This window comes from Poecilia reticulata, chromosome 21, assembly GCF_904066995.2.
Source record: "Poecilia reticulata chromosome 21, P_reticulata-male-v2, whole genome shotgun sequence".
NCBI classification, from domain to species: domain Eukaryota; kingdom Metazoa; phylum Chordata; class Actinopteri; order Cyprinodontiformes; family Poeciliidae; genus Poecilia; species Poecilia reticulata.
In genome coordinates, this window is record NC_088850.1 from 23,762,539 (window position 1) to 23,782,246 (window position 19,708).

The following is a 19,708-nucleotide window of genomic DNA, read 5'->3' on the forward strand; positions in this document are numbered from 1 at the left end:
AATTTATTTAATAAATTATTTAGTAATATCAATACATATTTATAAAACTATACAAACACAAATAAATAATGATTAATACTGAATAATATAAATTGGATACATGTATGTATGTATGTATGTATGTATGTATGTATGTATGTATGTATGTATGTATGTATGTATGTATGTATGTATGTATGTATGTATATATATATTATATATATATATATATATATATATATATATATATATATATATATATATATATATATATGTTTTTCAGCCGACAAATTCTAGCTTCAGAGTGATTCAGCAGCTGAGATTGAGTCCAAAATCCGATGCGAGATTCATCCGTGGTGCAGTGAATCCGTCTCTCTTTAAAGATATCTTCCTCTTCTTCCTCACATCGTGTCTTTAGGAAACCTTCAAAACAAAAACGGAAGATTTAAGATGTATCTTACTTTTGACAGAGTGAAAGAATTACATATAAATAATAGTCTTTACCACCTGTGTAAACTTTGCTGGTGAATGTTATAACACATAATATAAGTTTTATTATATGTTACATTGTTTCATTTCTAATGTAGACGCTTGTGTCAGATAATCTAAGTCAATGTTAGAGAATAATTAATTTTTTAGGTTTACGGAATCTCAGTTAGCCTTCATAGCAGGGCTGAACCCTGTATTACACCAAGCACTGTAGCTAATATGTGCCAGTCCATTTATGCCGATGGACATAAATACAGTAAAGTAATATTCTAATCACAAAATATACACAATAATATGTCCATCTTACTTGTGAAATGTTGCTTGTCGAGCCCTCATATCAATAGTCCATTGATCCGAACAACAATATCCCTCAGTGCTGAGGCATCTTCTGCTGTATTGGTTTAGCAAAGAGGGACGAGCGCTCCAAGATGGCCGCCGTATTTCCTACGCCGGAGCAGTCAATGAGGGGTCTACTCTTATATTATGTCTATGGTCCTGGCAGCGTTCAGTTTGTCACCTAATGGACCTTACCAAGCTCCGCCCAGAAACGCCCCTCGAAAGTCCCACGTGACTTCATGTCTCACATTAACCTCCTCGCAGAGCTTAGGTTCTATGGGATTTTTCATTTCGACTGACTCTCTGCAGAGTATTTCTGAGTCGATTAGTTTAGCATTTCTGCCGGATTTTCACAAAATATCAGCCACGACAATGGACAGGGGAACCAACAAATTCATGTCATCTTTTTTGGACGACATCAAGATGTTTTAGCCACGCGATGCCTCTAACATTGTGCGAGTTGCAGCTAAATGCTACCAGTCTATGAGGAAAACAGCAGATCCTCAGACCCTCAGCATAAATATAGCTGTGGACAAGATCACTGACGCCTATTGTTCTTGCAAGGCTGGGTGAGTCGGACAGTCATGGTTTTGAGGGTTCGAATGTGCCTACGCCTGATACACGGTACTCTGTGCTAGCGGCTAACATGATTACAGTTTAATAAAAGCTAGCGTGGCTAACACGATTACAGTTTAGTAAAAGCTAGCATGGCTAACACGATTACAGTTTAGTAAAAAGCCTTTTCAGGTAAAATAAAATCTTTAATGTATGTCAGATACGGTACACATTGCATATTGATCTGTTCAGCTAACGTAAGGCTGTAACAGACAGGCTTCAGGGTGTAGAAGTTGTATCGGTACTGCCATTATGCTCTACTTGGCTAAAAGGTTTTCATAATGGATGTGTTTGTATTTTTTTCATTCACTAAACACAAAGAAAGCAAAGCAATAATACTTATGCCAGCAGACACTTTGTTCTTATTGATCTTATGACGGTTGAGCTGCAAATGCGGTCGTGCACAAGCTTTGATCCAAGCAAAGCATTACGTTTCAGATTTTGGAAATCTGTGAATTTTAGTTCCACAAACACGATCAAGATACCTGACATCACCTGTACAGATACCCCACTGACAGAGAACCATTTTTTTTTGAGTCCTGATGCAAAAACTTTCTGTCGGTCTGGTAGTCCACAATGTACGTTAGCATGTGTTTGTGAGCCGATAACCCACGTGATAGCTGCGCTGTGACGTAAAATGGGCATTAGCCAATGAAAGGCGGACCCTGTGGTAAGGTCCATGCGGAGATCGACTCAAAACCTTCCGCGATCGACGTGTTGCACCGCTGCTCTAGCAAAGCACGAACAGTTCAGAAACAATATGAAATGGGAAAAAAGCTACTTATTAACTGATTAAGTCGTGTTTTAGACTGTTCTTGAAAATTTAATCAGTCACGGCTGCACAGTGAACCCGTTGATTTCTTACAGCAGACAGCCACTCCCATCTCTTGCAGGTACTGCGTACCCCCCCCTAACCCCCGCTAAATCTTTTAGGGGTACGCGGTACCCGACCGTACCCGCCTACTTTCACCCCTGGTCATGATCCAAAGCTCATGACCATAGATGAGGGTGGGAACATAGATCGACCGGTAAATCAAGAGCTTTTCTTTTTCACTCAGCTCTCTTTTCACCACGACGGACCGGTACAGCGCTCACTTCACTGCAGACGCTGCCCCAATCCGCCTGTCGATCTCCCGCTCCCTTCTTTCCTCATTCGTGAACAAGATCCCGAGATCCTCCCCCTGAGGACACGACACCCACCCGCCTCCCCTTCCGACCCGGAGAAGGCACTCTACCCTTTTCCGGTGTTGCGTCAATCCGCGTTTCTCGTTACCCACCATTAACCGGACTGAGGAGTTATCCACAAAATTGAACTCCTGACTTCCAAATGCCCTTTCTTCAGCAAGCTCAAATCGTGCCCTGACCTTCGTTAATACATGTATCATTGGAATTTTGAAATTATTTAGAAGGATGACATAATGATATATCCTAATCTCAACGGCTGATGTAAATTAATAGAGAAGATTTTAACTTTTGAGACGTTTTTCTTTTATGCATAAACATATCTCGTCCAGCTCTGACGTAATTACGTCAATTCCGTTATGACGTATGAGTCGTACGCGCTGAAGTAGTGTATGAAGATGGCGGACGAGGAGGCCGAGCAAGACCGTGGTCTTGTGGACAGTATCAGCAAAACAATTGGGGAAGTCAGAAATTTGTTGGAAGGACTACATGAAGTTGTGATTCGAGAAAGCGCAAACTCACCAGTTCAGTCCTCTTCTGACTATTGTCAGGAGTTTTGTAGGGTGAGTTATATTTCAATCATCTGCAAAACAGGCCATCTAAATACGGAGCTAACATGGATAACGCTGATGTACAGTCTTGCATTGTCTGGTAAAAGATCACTTTTCAGACCGAATTGTGTGTTTCATAGTTAGCTTTATGTGAATACTAGCAAAAGAAGCTAGAAGCTGTTGCGATTTGGTAACAACACGCCACACACCCATCGATATGTCTTTTAGCATACGCTAGGAGTTGTTTCTGTAAGGAGAAATGAAGTACAATGTTGTTGACTCGTTGGAAGGGACGAGGTTTTGCTACAATGTTTAAGTGCAGACTCCACTGCATTTATATTGGTCCTTTTAATTTGGGCTTACAAAACGCTAGCTGCACTCTACCGTAACAGTTTACCAGCAGAGCCTGAAGCTATCACAATGTTAGCTTATATCCGTTGGTTGTAAAAGGTTGCGTGCAAGGATGTGGACAGAATGTGGATGGCTGTCTTGGGAGACTGGTTTTGTGACGTGTTCATTACAGTAAGATTCACAAATTTTACTACTCCTCTCTTAATTGTTGCTGTTTTTTTCAGACGTATCGGAGAACAAAAAGAGAATTTGCGAGTTATAGCCATGGTCCGTTCTGGTGTGTACGTGCTGAATAAAACGTATGAGTTTTTTTTTTTTTTTTTGCGTAGCTTCACAAGGCAGCGAGCCATTTATTGGCTCCCATCTCCACTGTGTCCTGCACGGTTCACGTTAACCATCTGCACCATATTAAGGATGTAGAGTAATGATGGTCAGGGCGGATTCCCACTTATTGAATTTACCCAAAGTAAGCTAACACACACTATTGCGTTATAAATGATCATTATGGTATTCCAACTTGATTAATAAATTAGATTTTTGCTTATCAAGCTAAAGTCACCAATGGCATTAAAATGTTCACTTAATTCACATGTTCTTTATCATTATATTAGTTTAATACATGACTTTTAAGTGTATTGTGGATGTTCAGTTTTAGTAGTACTTTGTTTCTTTGTCTATAGCAACGTTTTAAGTACATGACTATGACTTTGTATTTTTGTGTTTTTCTGATGTAAAGCACTTTGAAATGCCTTATTGCTGAAAGGTTCTATACAAATAAAATTTGATTGATTGATATTTTTGCCTTTTACAGTCCACAATATATTGCAGACTATATTAACTTCTTCACCGTATTTTTATTTCAATGCCAAATATTTTCATCTTCCAACTTCTTTCCAGTGTTGAATCAATTTTCCTGATTCTCAGTGCTAAGAACTAAGAAGGTAATTGATAACAGTTCGGTCTCACATTTGTAATTTATCAGCTTGAGCATTCTGCATTGTCACTATACTTCCAAGAAAGGTGTGGTTTTATTAATAAAAATCATAGCCTTCCATTGTCACTACCACCGCTGGATGTTCTTCTTAATCCAACTTCTGTTGTAGCATTCCCTTTTCAATTCATATTTGACCCATCTATTATGAAGAAAATTCTACTCACTTAGAATAAATCACTTGATATGGCCAAGTATTACAAAGCAATTCACTGCATTAGTTTACTACTTTCACTACTAAAATTAAATAAAAACTGTGTTCAGGAAAGCCAGCACTGATGACTGACCCACCATGCTGTCAGCTGCTCCTTAAAGGAGAGATAGATGGAGCTCTCTAATGGCACCAGGGAATGTATTCTAGCCTCTGCATGCTGTAATTGATAAATCATTCTGCAAAAAGGAAGATTTTCTAAATTGAACTTCACAGTCTCTGAACTAAAACTCTTATCATTTTTTTTTCTCTTAACACCTGAATTGTTTTTGTATGTTTCTACTATATATTTTTTAATATATTTGTTGAAACATATTTGTTTATTATCATTAATTAAGAATTGATTTTTTTTTTTTATTTCTATGTACTTTCTTGCACAATGACAATAAAGGAATTCTGGTTCTGGAGGTGGACCTGGTTCTATTTTGCTTTCTAATGAAGTCTTCTAGGGGAGGTCAGGCTTTACCCATTACAGACTCATCAGTGACATAATTACTACTTATTTTTTTTACTTGTAAAAAAAATAAATGCACTTTTTTTATACAAATAATAAATTTTATTTGCAGAAAATAAAATGTATTTTATTTAAGCGGCTGCTTAGGGCATGTATGCCTTGGGTCAGCTCTAAATGTGGCTCATTACCTGTCTCAAAACCATTTTTAAATAAAAACAAACCCATTGGGCTGCTGGTGGACTGCCTGGGTGCTCCGACCAACCAGGGTTAGCAGGTTCTCTGGGGAAAGCCTGAAGCTAATCCATTTGTACCTCTAAAATTCAAACTGTAAACTATGATCTATTGGTAATGTATAAAATGTAAGTTTTAAAACTGATTTAGATTTTTGTTCTTTCAGACGCTCTTGGAGTTTGTAGGCCGTTGGAAGACGGAGGAAGAGCCTTTGCCACTCGTACAGGTGTACATGGTCGCCCTGCTCAGCTTTGCGAAGGCTTCTTCTGACCTTTCTCTGCAATGTGAAAGTGTTCCACTTGTGGTTGAGAGACTTTCACTGTAAGTGAAATTAAACATTTCTAATCCAAAACTTGTATCTTGTATAGCTTATATCTTTCTCATTAAGTCAGTATTCGAAAGTCTTATCAGATGAAAATTTATCAGTATTATGTTTGTAAATGTATGCCTTTCCTTTGACAGGAGCTTTTTGGAACTGTTGCTCTCACTTAAGACCCTTCCAGATGATTTATGGCAGTATTTCAAGTCGTCTGTGCAGGTAAAGCTGGGAAGACAATAGTCATTTCAGTCATTAGGTTTTGAATGTACTAAAAGTGTCTCCTAAAGCAGGGCTAGTTGAGAACTGGTGTCCTGAAATTTTTAGATTTCCCCTGCTCCAACACACCAGAATTCAATAATTAGATTGGATTTATTGTCATTGTGTAGTAAGCAGTGCAGTGTGATTAATGGTACAGTTCTGCTCAGGGCCTTTATAACAATCAAGACACAGAAGACCAGACAGAAGTATGATCTGGGAAAGAAAGAAAACAAAAAACTGTTTTTCAGCAGCCCTGTTTCCCCAATGGCAGTAGGGTGAACAGGTGCTAGGCAGAATGATGGCAGTCTTTATTGATACTCTGGACACTGGAGAGACATCATGAGCTCTGACCTGATGACCCTCTGCCCTACTCTGTGTCTTGATGGTTGGAACTTTTCTACACAGACCCCATGAAGTAGAGATTAGATGGCTCAGTCCTATTCTTTTGTGGCTTGTCTTACACACAACAGCCACAGACACATTTGTTTGTATATTGAAGCATCTCCACTTAATTCAAGCCTGTTGTTGAAGAATGTAGCGTTTGTGAGCAGCAGGCTGAGGAGTGGACCTCCTCCCTGTCCTCATTTCTGTTAATATTCACAACATCTGAGGTCAACCATAATCCATGGAGACCCTGGTAGTCTTGATATCTCCTCTAGATGGAATGAGTTATTAAGTTAAGGGAGCTGATAGCTGTTGTGTCTGTGCATGCCAACATGGAAACCATTACCATATTTTCCGCACTATAAGGCGCACCTAAAAACCTTCAATTTCCTCAAAAGCCGACAGTGCGCCTTATAATCCGGTGCGCCTTATATATGGACCAATATTGAGCCACAAAAGGTCTAGCAACTACGGTAAGCAGGTAAGCAGCCGCCGAATTCATTTTTGCCCGTAGACGAAGAAGGGCGCGGTGCATGCTGGGATAGTTATCAGAGCGCTGGTTTGTTAATAAAGTTTGACTGACCAAACCTGCAGACGACCGTCTAGAATCAGGTCGTCTGCAGGTCATTTAGCACCACGTTCTCCACGAACATGCTGTGCGCGACCGGAGAAGGGTGACCATCGTTCGCGCGAACCGTCAGATAAGGCGGTGTTGGTGTTCCCGCTAAAGCCTGAATATACCCAATTTGGGGTTGTCTTGGACTTTTTATCGCAGCCTGTGGTGTGTACCCTGTCTGGGAACGAGAATACAACCTGCTGAATGTGACAGGTAGCCAATCAGAAAGTGCGGTGACGTAAGAACAGAGTGGAATCCCAAACAGCTGACATATCGCGCAACTGAGAGTCCGGTGGATATCGGAGATGATATGTGGAAATGTTTATTATTATATATGCTTATGTTTATTCAGTTAAAAATGTTAACTATAAAAAAACACAGTCACCTCCAAATCATAGTGCAGCAAATAGAGCGGCTGCTCCCGTCGTCTTTTATCCACCGCCTTTTCTTTTTGTTACGTCTTTTATCTCTTAAAATGACTCCACAAACTACCACTATTGCTTCTACATCGTCATCCGTGTTTGGTTATTCTAAATTTCCGCAATGTTGGGGTTTTGTGGATTTTCTTCTGGAATCGGGATGTTTGTGACTGGAATCGGTTCGTGTGGTGTGTTGCTCCTGCCGTGTGGCTGGAGACACGAACCGATCGTACCTGTTGTACTTTTATCAGTTCTGACGTTCAAACAGAGGTTTGGAGAATCGGCCGACAATTCTTAAATCTTGCCGTCTAAACCAGACTTAAGACTCACAAGCTCTACTCCTCTCCTCTCGACCACTGCCCAAACGCTCTCTGACTGTGGTCGCTATGGAAAGTGAAAGTGTTTAATGATAAAGAAAAAAACATATGCTGCCACATTCTTGTTAATCACATTGGTTTAGCCAAGTATTACCTGGTTTCTGTTTATTACAAAGTACAAACATGCTTGGTAATTTGATAACAGATTAAGACTGTTGCATGTTTCACTGCTGAAATAAACTCTGTTGTCTTTAGTTTGCACATGACAAACTTCAGAAGAATGGCATCACCCAGCTGTCGCTACTGTGTGTCCTGAGCCAACATGAAGGCATTTGGAGCCACAAAGTTCTGCAAAGTATTTTGTCTGATGGGCATCCTGCAACAGAACATGGTAAATTTTAAGATATGAAGAAAATATAAAATATATGAACAGTATGATAAGCGAAAAATAAACACGGTGTGTCTTTCTGCTTTTGCTTCATAGCAAACACAGACCTAGATAATAAATGGTCTATCCAGGTCCTGGAAAAAAAAAGATCATTATGAATTTACAATATTTCAATTTTAACACTGAGATCAATGAGAGGAAGCAAAAAACAAAGGAATATGCTTATATTTTGTTCACCGTATAACAGGCAAATTTATTCTGAATGCATTGTGTTTAAACAATTAACATTTATTTAAATCCAATAGGTTCTTCACATACTGTGTGCAGTGCTAATAGAATAACAAACAGTATGTGTTCCTTATGTTTTTGTGGACTTAAAAGTGCACAAAAACGTAATTTATCTGCACTAAAAAACTGATAGTATGAATTGAACCTTTGGCTTCATCCTCAATTTAACTCAAGCTATCAGTTTCCCCAAGGAGTCACTGTAGATGGCGATTCTGTGCGCAGGAAGCTCTTCCATAGCAGTCTGTGTTTCAGTAGTTCTGGAGATGCCTCAGACTGAAGATGCTCTGTTATTAGGGATTGTGGAGACGGATGTATGGTTTGCCTGTTCATCTGACTTGCACACAAATGGAAGGTTGAGACAGAGGGACTGCCCGCTTCTCCTGATCTGGTGAAAAACAATGGTGGGGAAGCAGCTTCATCCCAGAGAGAGCCCAGTAGAGACTATATTTCACCATCCATTGTTGATGACCACTAATAATCCATCTCAATTCTTTTTGCCATTCTTCAAATCTGCCTGCTCCTATATTTAATTGGAATTCATCTTATCTGAGCTTATAAGATGCTAATCAGGTATTCCTGGTAGCTTTAGATAATAAAAAATCCACTCTCTTGCTAACGGCAATGTTTCCATTAGAAAAACTGATAGAAAACATTTTGAAAAGAAAAGATTGCAAGGCCACTTTATGCAGCGCAGTTGGTGAACCATTTACCAGTGACATGAACAAGCTGATGATGAAGGTTGGCTGAGTTCTGGAGGACCACTCTGAACCCACTGTCCTGCTCACACACTTGAATGACACACAAGAACTGGAGTTGGAGAACCTCACTGCAGAGATTGTTGTGCAAAGGAGCATCCTTCAGAAAATAAAGAACATAAACCATGGTGCCTTGATTCGCTCCCTCCATTTCTTGTGTCCTTGGGCCTGGTGGTGCCGGTGTGTGGCAGACTGGCCTGTCAAATTGCCCAGGGCAGCTGTGGCTACCATCCAGTAGCTTACCACCATCAGTGTGTGAATTACCGAATATAGTGTGAAGTGCTTTGGGGTCCTCTGGACATCATGAAGCTACAGCTTTATGATATCCGGATGTACAGGTGCAGGTTATTTACCATTTTGCCATAATAGACCATCCCAAGTATTTCTTTATGAAACTATAATACAACAGTGGGTCTTCAGTAAGGAGCATCTGCAGTTATACAGACTGCTACAGGAGATCTTCCTGCTCACAGATTTCCCCATCCATAATTACATTTAAAAAAAAATTGGTATCTACAATATTACATTTTCTGTTTGGTATAACATATTTTTAGAATAATGCGTAAACTCACTGTGAACACAACCTGTGTGTATTCCAGTAGGCTAAGTTACCTCTACCTTACTGTGAGAGTTCAATGAAGCTACTTTTGGATTATAGCAGAGTCGCTTTCAGTAACTCCTTACATTGTTACAAAACGTCTAAAATGAAAACCTGCCTTTGTTATTTAACTTTTTCAGTGGAGAAGTTCCTGGAGCATGAGGGCCCTGTGTTGCTGCAGATGAGAGTGAAGCAGCTGATAAAGGAGAAGCAGCTGGAGAAGGCTGCACTTCTAGCAAAGGTCTGCTCTGACTGTTCCGCCTTCCAAGCGAAGGGGGATTTCAAACAGATGTATCTTGTCTGCCTCTGTGGCATTTTGGAAAAAGATCAACTCATGGAGGAGGTAAGCAGATTCTACTTCAGGAATGAAAATAGTTTTCATTCATGAAAAAATGTCAATAAAACTGATTTTTGTGCTTCTGCATAGATTTTGAACAGATTAAACCAAATATCAGCTTAAATCAGATCTATTGCAAATTCATATGGACAGATGGAATTAGTCGATCTCTTGTCTAAGAGAATCTTCTGGCTTCGTAGTCATGACTTCATGGTGCATAAAAATTATTCCTTATTTCTAAATTTTCCTTCAGTAGTTCAGCTAAATTGATTAGATTTAAAGATGACACAGGTTTAGTTGGCCTTGTGCAGAAAACTGGTCCCTCTTGTTCAGGGTCTGTGAGAGCTACTATCCTGCAACTTCTAGAAGCATCCCTGCTCCAACATATCTGAATCAAATGAAGTGCTTACCAGTCCTCTGCAGAGCTGAATTACTCTTGGAGGGAGAGGGAATTTAGCCATTTGATTCTGGTTTGTTGGAGCACTTGTGTATCTAAAATTTGCAGCACAATATGTCTGGAGGACTGAACTTGGTGAGCCCTGCTCTGTTTTTCTACAAAGCATAAAGCCTTATGCTTTATGGTGTAAGAAGTGCAAGCTAGAAATGTACCCAAATAGTAAAAAAAAATTAACTAATAATAGTTGTCTACATTAAATGGTACACTTATTATAAATGTGCAGACCTCTAAATATCTGCACATTTTTCTGTTGACATGAGCTTTGCTGAAAACACAGATTATGTTTTAAAAAACCGTCTTGAGCTATTCTCTTTGCCAGAGATGAGTTCTTGAAAAGCAAAAATAGTGTAGTTTTTAGAATATAGGACATGCCCAGATTCATGCCCTATGCTGTACTTTTTTCTTTTTAAATTAAGGAATGTATCAGATTGTTACTGAGCTGTTGGCACTTTAGCTGGTGAATATCTACACTGTCCAGAAGAATGTCTTAACAGAGAAAAATGAACGTTATTAAAAAATGTAAAGACATTACAAGATTTACTTCTTGGGTAGTTTCTTGTGGATAGCCAATCAGCTGCTCCGTACACCTTCATTGAAGCGCTGCGCATCTGAAATTTCTTGGGGTTAGCAGTGACAAAATAAATAATATTTTTAATGTGCTTCTGATTAAATATTGTCACATAAAGTTGGACTGTAAATATAATTTGCATGTGTGTGTGTGTTCAGCTTTCAAAGGAGGACTGTCACGACGCTATAGAAATGATTTGCAACCTGGAATCAGATGGAGATGATAGTGCAGCGTTCAGTTTATGTTCAGCCTTTCTAACCCGTCAGCTTCTCCAAGGAGACACATACTGTGCTTGGTAAGATCACTAAATGCCCCATCATGTTAACTGGTAAAAATGCTGGGCAGGAGTTACCTTTGAATTATCTTAGTTTTATGTATTGTTTTCCTATTTTAAATCCAGGGAGCTCACTCTGTTTTGGAGTAAGCTGCTAAAGCGGTTAGAGCCATCAGATCACACCTTCCTGGATAGATGCCGGCAAATGTCAGTCTTATCCAAATCTGTGTATCACATCCTGTTCTTCATCAAAGTCATCCAGTCGGAGGTTAGTTGGTTGTCATAATGAGCTCACTGAAATATTTGAGATCTTGCTGTGTTTGTGTGTTGACATTCATTTATAAGCAGCCTGCTAAGGTTATGTTTGCCTTTGTAACTTATTTTGAGTTGAGTAAGTTTAATTTTTTTGACTAATGACTGGGCTTCTTCCTTCTTTTATAGATAACCCACGTTGGTCTACCAGTGTGTATCGAGTTGTGTATAATGGCGCTAAGGATCACATCGGATGATGACAAAGGAAAGGCCACAGTCTGTAAAACAATTTCTTGTTTGCTTCCAGCTGATCTGGAAGTTAAGAGAGCATGCCAACTAACAGAGTTCCTTCTGGAGCCCACTGTGGATTCATACTATGTTGTGGAGACACTTTACAATGAACCAGATCAAAAACTAGAAGAGGAAAATATGCCTATTCCCAACTCTCTGCGTTGTGATCTTCTACTGGTTTTAAAGACCCAGTGGCCTTTTGACCCAGAGTTCTGGGATTGGAAAACACTGAAGCGTCATTGTCTGTCTCTAATGGGTAATGAGGCTTCTATCGTCTCATCCATTGACTCTCTAAATGATTCTGAGAACACTGAGGAAGAAGAAGACTATATGAGTCTAAAGGACTTTAATTATATCCCAGACACTATAGTCAGTGGCACATATGATCTTCAAGATGCAGTACACAAGAAACAGAAAAATCGAGAAATGAAGAAGCTGAGGGACAAGGGCTTTGTATCTACCCGCTTTAGAAACTGGCAGGCCTACATGCAGTACTGTGTGCTCTGTGACAAAGAGTTTCTTGGTCACCGAATTGTTCGACATGCTCAGATTCATTTCAGCCATGGAATCTACACTTGTCCAATTTGTGCTGAGACGTTCATATCAAAAGACACATTCCTTCCTCATGTGACGTCACATGTTAAACTTTCTTGCAAGGAAAGACTGAGTGCAATGGAAACCAGCAGAGCACTGGTTAATTCCAAATTGGCTGCCCCATCCATTGCAATATTGAAAGCAAAATCACACAATGAACTTCAGAAGCTTAACAGTTCACTGAAACAAAACATTGCTAGAGTTCAGAGAACTCAGTCTCAAGTGAATAGATGTGATGTAGAAGTTAACGAGGACAACATGTGCCCAGTGGGAACATGCAAGAGGAGTTTCAAGTTTATCAAAAATCTCATTGCTCATGTTAAAGACCACGGGGATAATGAAGAAGCAAAAACATTTCTTGAACTGCAGAACAACAAGGTGGTTTGCCAGTACTGTCGTCGCCACTTTGTTAGTGTCACCCATCTTAATGATCATTTACAAGTCCACTGTGGCGCAAAGCCTTATATTTGTATACAGTTAAACTGCAAGGCAAGTTTTCTGACAAAAACCAAACTCCTCTTGCATAAGAAAACCCATTCAGATTTCATGGCTAAATGCATGTTTCCAAATTGTGGAAAAATCTTTAATGCCCCTTTTAAGCTCTTTGACCATGAGTCACATCATTACAAAACCTTTACTTGTAAAGATGTTGACTGTGGAAAAGTATTTCATTCTCAACAACAGCTAGATCTGCATGTAGAGAACCATGCTACCCAGGATAAAGACAGTTCACCTTGTTCACCCTCCTTTTCCAAGTCACAGCCTGGTTCTTCAACTAATGAGCAAATACTTTCTAGTCAATTTCCTGTTAAACAAGAACATTCCCAGGAAAACATCAACTCTGATGCTTCTTGTTATCCAAATCCGGGAGAATTTATGACCATACAAAGTTTATTGAAGACTTCACCAGAACGTGTAGATACCATGGATGGATGCCAAGTCAAACCGGACCCTCCAAAATCACTGTTTCCAACCAGCAACATCGACAATTCCAATAATTCTCTCATTCAGTCTGTGCATTCCCATTTACTTGATTCCAGCAAAGAAAAAGATGAGGTTGGCCATCAGTCATTAGATTATAAGTTTCCACCTCAAAATTGTCCAGTACATCCATTTGAAGCCAGTGTAGGACAGCTTTTGCAAAGTCTGCCCCACACATTCCCCAGCAAAGTAAATACAGATGTAATGAATTACAAGTCTAACCATAACTTTATGTTACCTATGCTTCAAGGGCCAGTGTCTTGTAGGAGTAGTTTAGCAGTATCATTGCCCCACATTTCTTCGGATCCATCAGTGCCACAACCAATACCACCAAGAATAAACCCTCAACTCACTGAGAGCAATCAAGAGAACTTTGCTACTCCCTCAACTGTTACAGCTCCCCTTCCAGAGCAGAGGCCAAGGTTCCACTGTGCATTTGGAACGTGTACAAAAACCTACAGCTCTTATAGAAGTGTTTCCAAGCACATGAAAGCAGTTCATCCAGAATTCTATGAGCAATGGAAAGTTGCCCGCACTGAAATCAAAATAAGCCACATTCCAGCACAGAACACCTCATCAGGGCCTTTGAGTACAGTCTCCTCACTACAGAAGAAGCAGGCTAGTCGTCGGGTTCAGGGAAATAGTATTATTCAGCCACATTCTTGTCTTAGCACAAATACAACCTCTCAATATAATGTCCCACAAAATCTCCCTTCATTTTCCCATAATCCAAACAGTCCGCTTCTAATGGCAAGTGTTTTAAATCCCATTGTCCTTTCTCAGTTAGGTGCTGATCGAAGTCCAATAACAACACAGTCTCAACTTTCAATGGGTCAAAACCCTGTTGCTGCTGGAAGTGAATTTGTTCCTAACCGTAATTCTTCCCAAGTATTCCCATCTAATCAGCATATGATACACGAGATTGATTCATCTAGTGCTCTTTTCCCAATTGGTATTTCTTCATCCTCTGTAATGGAAACAAAAGTTTTCCATTCAGAGTCCTTGGACTCACCACTTGATAAAAGTAGAGCCCAGTCTACTACTACTTCTATGAGCACTCAAAGATCAATGGAGTTGTCACAAGAAATGGCAGCCTCCCAAACCTGTACTTCAAAGATGCAAAGCTGTGTAATCTCACTTTCCAAGACTCCAGAGAAAACGATCCCAAATCATGAGCTGTCTGACTTGTCAATTTTGGAGGAAAAGCAAAGCAGAACCATCCAGCCTAACTATGGCCCTGCTATCTCTGAAATTAATCTTGAGACTGAGAAGCAAGACAGGAAACACGCCAGGACCAAATGGCCCGCAATAATCAAAGATGGAAAATTTGTTTGTCGAAGGTGTTTTAGACAGTTTGATAATCCTCGATCTCTTGGTGGTCATTTGTCCAAGCGTGCAATTTGCAAACCATATCAGGAATCTGCAATAAACACCGATTTACCGCAATCATTTCTTGATCTTCTAAATTCAGAACAAACTGTTGCCACATCCCAGACACAATCCTTTTACAACGGTGTTGCTCCATATCAGAAACCTGAAAAGAAGGTAATTGGTTTTTCTTCAGCTTCAAAACATTATCCCACTTCCTATTATCCTCAAAATAACATGCCATCATATGAAAACAGTCCCTCAAAAAATGTCATGCTTAAGCATCTTATGCCGGAATCCAGTATGTCTGATCAGTTTGTTCCTCCATCGGACACCCAAACATTGTTCCAAAACAGCTATGTTTCTCATGCTGCAAGTGAGCATCTACTTGGTACCTCAGTTATACAACATACAGAAACTGTCCAGCTGAAGCAGAGAGTCAATTCATACTTTGCAACCCAGCCTCCTGAGTCACATGTGGAGAGGTTTCCTGTGAGTGAATTCTCTGATTCACTTCTTTCAGAAATCCTCACAGAGAACTCTGCTAGTGCTCTCCTGGGCAATACTCACAAAATCAAAAAAACTCCTGAATTAATTTTTCATGAAAGTTATCCCTCTAAGAAAACCATGTCGGCTCCAGATTCCTGTTCAAACGCCATGAAGCAAATGTTGTTACCAGAGTTTCACCTTAGCCAAGCAGTAACAAGTGGTATGCAAGCCATGAGTCCAGTGAAGACTACTGATAAAGATATCAAAAAGCGACTGCGTGAGCAGATTTTGGCCGGTGACTTCCAACGCAGAAACATTTGTCCTTCTGGAGATGTGAATCTAAAAACTTCGGGCTCAATCTGTAGTCCCTCCAATAATTCTGGATTTCAGAACTTGTCCTACGACGCAACAAGTCATTCAAAACCTCAAGGTCAAGTCCTTACAGGAAGTTCTCCAGTTACTTCAGAATATTCTGGTAAAATTGAAGACCTGCTGAACACCCAGAGCTTTTCTGGTTTCAGAGAGACTCCCAGAATCCTCATAGATCTACCAAGCCCCCCAGTTACCGCAGCAACTGAACTTGATCCTGGACCTTCAGAGTTGTCAGCCAGCCAGCAGCAGTGGATGACAGACATTCAGTGTGCATTTGAAAGGCTTGACTTGATGAGAGAACTTCCTAATCAGTTGATAACTCCATTACAACAAACTGGGTTTGAAAAATGCAGACTAGCTGTATCCTCTAAGGTGAAATCCCAAAATTTCACAGGAGTCACTTCAGTTCCATCAAAATCAGTTGTTGTTAAACCATTTACTTGTGAAGACATTGATTGCTCATTTAGTTCCGTTTCTAGTGATTCCCTGTGGAGGCATCTCTCCAAAGCTCACAACTACACAATTGGGATGGTTAATGAGGTCAAAAAAAGATATGGACAGTACGCTCCTTTCAAGTGCGAGAAATGTCCGAAAGCATTTACTCGAAACTCAAACCTTCGCATTCATTACCGGTCAGTTCACAAATTATCAAATAAAGAAATTGCTTTCCTGGATGAAAAGCGAAGGCTGGCGAAAGCTGAAGTATCTAATCCAAGTCGAAAAAAGCCTGTGGCCATAAGCCAGGTTCCATTGGCTCCAGTTACCACAGTTAACCATACAATTTTAGATAACAGTGCCTGTATAGATCCTCTCCAGGCTTCAATGAATCAGACATATGTTCCTTCGGCTAACCCAACTGTAGCTAATCATGAATATCAAGGTCATAATCACTGCTCAGTTATCCATTCCTTAAAAGCTGTTCCCATGCAAAATCTAGAACAAACTCCACCTGCAAGGCCTCGGACCTTCCCAGCCTCACAGACAGCACAAGCAGGGATGTCTACTGAACAATGGTTGAAACAAGAAGGAAATTTGTCCGAATTGCATGCAGAAAGTCAGAATTTTCCTCTATTCCAGAATTTGTCTACCCTACCTCAAGCTCCACCAACTTGTGAAAATGGCTCTTTCAAGATGCAAACAGTGGTTAAACAAAACAAAAACATTGTCAGGAAGTCTAAAGGGAAGAAGCCAAAATCAGAAGATGAGGTGAGTCCTTATAGACCATATCGCTGCGTCCATCAAGGTTGTGAGGCAGCCTTCACGATCCAGCAAAATCTGATCCTCCACTACAGGGCTGTGCACCAGTCTGCTTTGTCAGCACTGGTGGAGAGTGAGGAGCATCACCTGGGTGAGGAGAATGACCAAAGTGAGGAAGCAGATGAACTACTGGCCCATGTTAAGGAAGAGCCAAATCCTGGGTTGCTGCAGATTACAGAATTCAGATGTCAAGTCAAAGACTGCTGCTGTGTTTTTCAAGAAATCCCCAATCTTTTCCAGCACTATCTGCAGTTGCATGAATTCACAGATGACGAGGTGGAAGCACTATTGTTTGGTATAAGACTTGGCTGGTTTGCTTGTGGTCACCAAGGCTGCACAGAAACCTTCACTGCTTTCAGAAAGTATAAAAGTCACGTTAAAGAGCACCATAAAGACCTAAACCTTGCCAAACCTGAACAATTACAAGTTTTCAAGTGTGAAATCGAAGGCTGTGATCGCTCTTATGCTACAAAGTCAAACATGCTCAGACATATGATGAAAAAGCATCAGGACTTGTACCAGCTTAAACTTCAAAATAAACAAGTGGAAGAGGATGAAGAGAAGCAAAACTCAACATCTTCACATTACCAAATTACCAAAATAAGTAATGGCAAAGAAAATATAGAGAGCAACAAAAAGATTCCCCTGAGAGCTCATGACAAGAAGAAGGTAGACAAGTCAAAAAGCAAACACTGGCTTAAATACGGAAAACCTTCCTTGAAGTCTAAAGTGGATGCATCAGCCTTGTGCACCAAGAAATTTCACTTGCAGTATCCTTGTATGATCAAAGGTTGCACATCAGTCATGAAGTCTGAAAAGAGCATACTCAAACATTACATCGTACATGGACTGTCGGAAAAGTACTTGGAACAACACAGGAGTCACTTCATATTCTGCAAGAAGTTCTCCAGGCATAAATGTCGTTCCATCAGGAGTGATGACTCCAAATCTGAGAACACCTCAGAGCAGTCGGACGTTGAGAAAACGGAAGCTGTCACGGACGAAGGGAAATATGAATATTCGAAGCCGGTCCTACGCAGAAGAAGCCCAACAGAGATGCCCATGACTTTGTTAAAAACTAAGTTATCAAAAAAGAAAAGTTCTGATGGACTTGTGGTACTAAAACGTAAACGAGGACGACCAAGAAAATTTGGCGTAAATTTTGTCAAATCTAAAAAAGTAATTCGGCCAGCCAAGACAACACCTGTTCAGGTCAAGGAAGAGAAGCAGACCTGCTCAATAGTTCCAGAGGAGACGGAGCAGAGTGTGCCCCTGGCTTCCTTTAAACCGATGGGATTTGAAATGTCTTTCTTGCAATTCTTGGAAGAGACCAGAGAATCAGAGCAACACTTGATGAGGTCAGTTAAAGTAGAAAATGATGAAAGCCAAACTAGTTCAAATGGCAAAAAGACCTGTGTCTGGTTCAGCAACCATCAGAACTTAAAGTCACTTTGCAAAGTGAAAATAAAACTAGATCCAGCCTTTGAGGGTGTCATAGAGCCCATGTTGAAACAGCTGCAGGACATGGACCCAGCTGTAGTGTTAGAGAGATGTGACTAACTGCTTTTTGGAGGCTTTTTTTTTTTAATCCAATAGCTAAATCTCAGGATCTGAATTAGTCTGATGTGATGGACTAAACCAGTCTGTTTCACAGTACTATCTGTACAGGTTTTTTTCATATTGTAAAGTGTAAAGCATGTTCAAATGACATCAACTTATGGCGTCTAAATTATCCCTGTGGGAATTTGAGACAAATGAGCATAATTCTGTGTGTAGTTTGTGAAGATATTGATCATTGCTTGTCGTGTGTGTATATATAGTTTTAAAAATCCCACTGCCACCAGCAGCCCTATTAAAGTTTTGTATTATTTTAGTTGATTTTTTTTTGTCTTTTATAAGATCACAGAGCCCTCTTAAGTGCTGTTGCATGTGGACCCATGAAATGATTTTGTTACATTTTTCTGAATTAAAGTCACTTGTTAAAATTCTCAGTGGTTTACTTTGACTGTTTAGTCACAGCTTGAGTACCGGTACCTATTATCAAGAAGTTTTTAAATAAGGTAAAAGGTTAAAAAAAAACACGCTGAGACTGTAACATGGGGGTCCAAACATTGTTTTCTTAACATTTTCTGGAACAGATAAAAAGACGACTCATTGCCTGTGGATACTTCAGTAAAGGAGAAAGGAAAGAACTCGTTTCAGTGCATGTTAATTAGCAAGTTTTGCCTTATTAACATTAATAGTGGTAAACATAAATCCTACTCTGCCCACAAAGTAAAACCTCACCTCTCACTAGCTTTACCTTACTCTCTTAATCCTCCTGCGATCTTAAGATTTGTGTGTGATTTTGGGAACTGATGGTCTGATGGACACCACCCACTGTTTTCCTGTTGTCCAGTCGTAACATCTGCCAGGCTCCTCCTGAGCATTGTGCTAAAAGGGTTAAAATAAGACTTTGTTGCTAAAGGAACAAAAACTGAAGAGAATTTACTGATCTACAACTGATTTTTCTAATCTAATTTCTAGGAATAGGACAATTCAGTCAAAGTACTAAAGTTTTTGATGTGTTGCCAGAACATCAGCTATTCTCTTCAATTTGATACATGAATACTTATTACTTTCAATGATGTATGTGGCCAAGACTTACAGTATATTAGAGAAGTTCTCACCAGAGAAGGACTTGACAGTCGACTGAGGGGTTGTTGTTTTTTGGGGGGTTTTTTGGAGGAAAACATT

The 19,708-nt window shown here is 39.9% G+C and overlaps 1 protein-coding gene across 1 annotated transcript; it reads left to right on the forward strand.

Annotated features, from left to right (window-relative positions):
* Window positions 1-2,968: 2,968 nt before the first annotated feature.
* On the forward strand, window positions 2,969-18,963 carry znf292b (zinc finger protein 292b). Its single transcript, XM_008398507.3, has 8 exons — window positions 2,969-3,164; window positions 5,557-5,711; window positions 5,853-5,928; window positions 7,959-8,094; window positions 9,873-10,075; window positions 11,253-11,389; window positions 11,495-11,636; window positions 11,810-18,963. Exons 1-8 carry the CDS (start codon window positions 2,994-2,996, stop codon window positions 18,530-18,532), a joined length of 7,743 nt encoding a protein of 2,580 aa, XP_008396729.2. The 5' UTR covers window positions 2,969-2,993; the 3' UTR covers window positions 18,533-18,963.
* Window positions 18,964-19,708: the final 745 nt, after the last annotated feature.